The 502-nt window shown below is 66.5% G+C and overlaps 1 protein-coding gene across 1 annotated transcript in view; it reads right to left on the reverse strand.

Annotated features, from left to right (window-relative positions):
• Window positions 1–502, reverse strand: part of TIMP2 (TIMP metallopeptidase inhibitor 2) — a 22,416-nt gene that overhangs the window by 2,249 nt on the left and 19,665 nt on the right. Inside the window, exons 3-4 of the mRNA XM_009881302.1 lie at window positions 263–363; window positions 72–180 (exon numbers count right to left, since the gene is read on the reverse strand). Coding sequence (XP_009879604.1) covers window positions 72–180; window positions 263–363 — 210 coding nt within the window. The remainder of the gene's footprint in view (window positions 1–71; window positions 181–262; window positions 364–502) is intronic.

Here is a 502-nt window from a genome sequence, read left to right on the forward strand (position 1 = left end):
CGTCGCGGGAGCCACAGGGGGCATGGGGCCCCCCCCTGCCGCTGACGTCCCCCTCCCTCGTGGCCACCCACCTGCGATGAGATACTCCTTCTTCCCGCCGGTGTCCAGCAGCCGGCCGCACACGGCGGTGGACGGAGCCGTGTAGATGAACTCTATGTCCTTGTCGGGGCCCTTAAACATCTGGGGAGAAGGAGCAGGAGTGAGCGGCCGGCGCAGAGGCTGCCCCCTCCCCCCAGTCTCCTGCCCTGCTGTGCCCCGTTACCTTGATCTGCTTGATTTCATACTGGATTCGTTTGATCGGATTCCCGTATATATCGTTCCCCGAGTCCACCTCTTTCGCAGAGACGGCTTTTGCTCGGATCACTGCAATGGAGAGGTGTCGAGGTCAGCAGGGGTGCCCGGGGACTGGAGGTGCTGCCAGCGCCACGCAGTGCTGCCCGGGCACGCGGGTCCCGCTCAGCCCGCCCGGCCCAGAGGGGCCACCACACACGGGCGGGGCTGC

Source organism: Charadrius vociferus, unplaced genomic scaffold (assembly GCF_000708025.1).
Source record: "Charadrius vociferus isolate BGI_N301 unplaced genomic scaffold, ASM70802v2 scaffold373, whole genome shotgun sequence".
Taxonomy (NCBI): Eukaryota; Metazoa; Chordata; class Aves; order Charadriiformes; family Charadriidae; genus Charadrius; species Charadrius vociferus.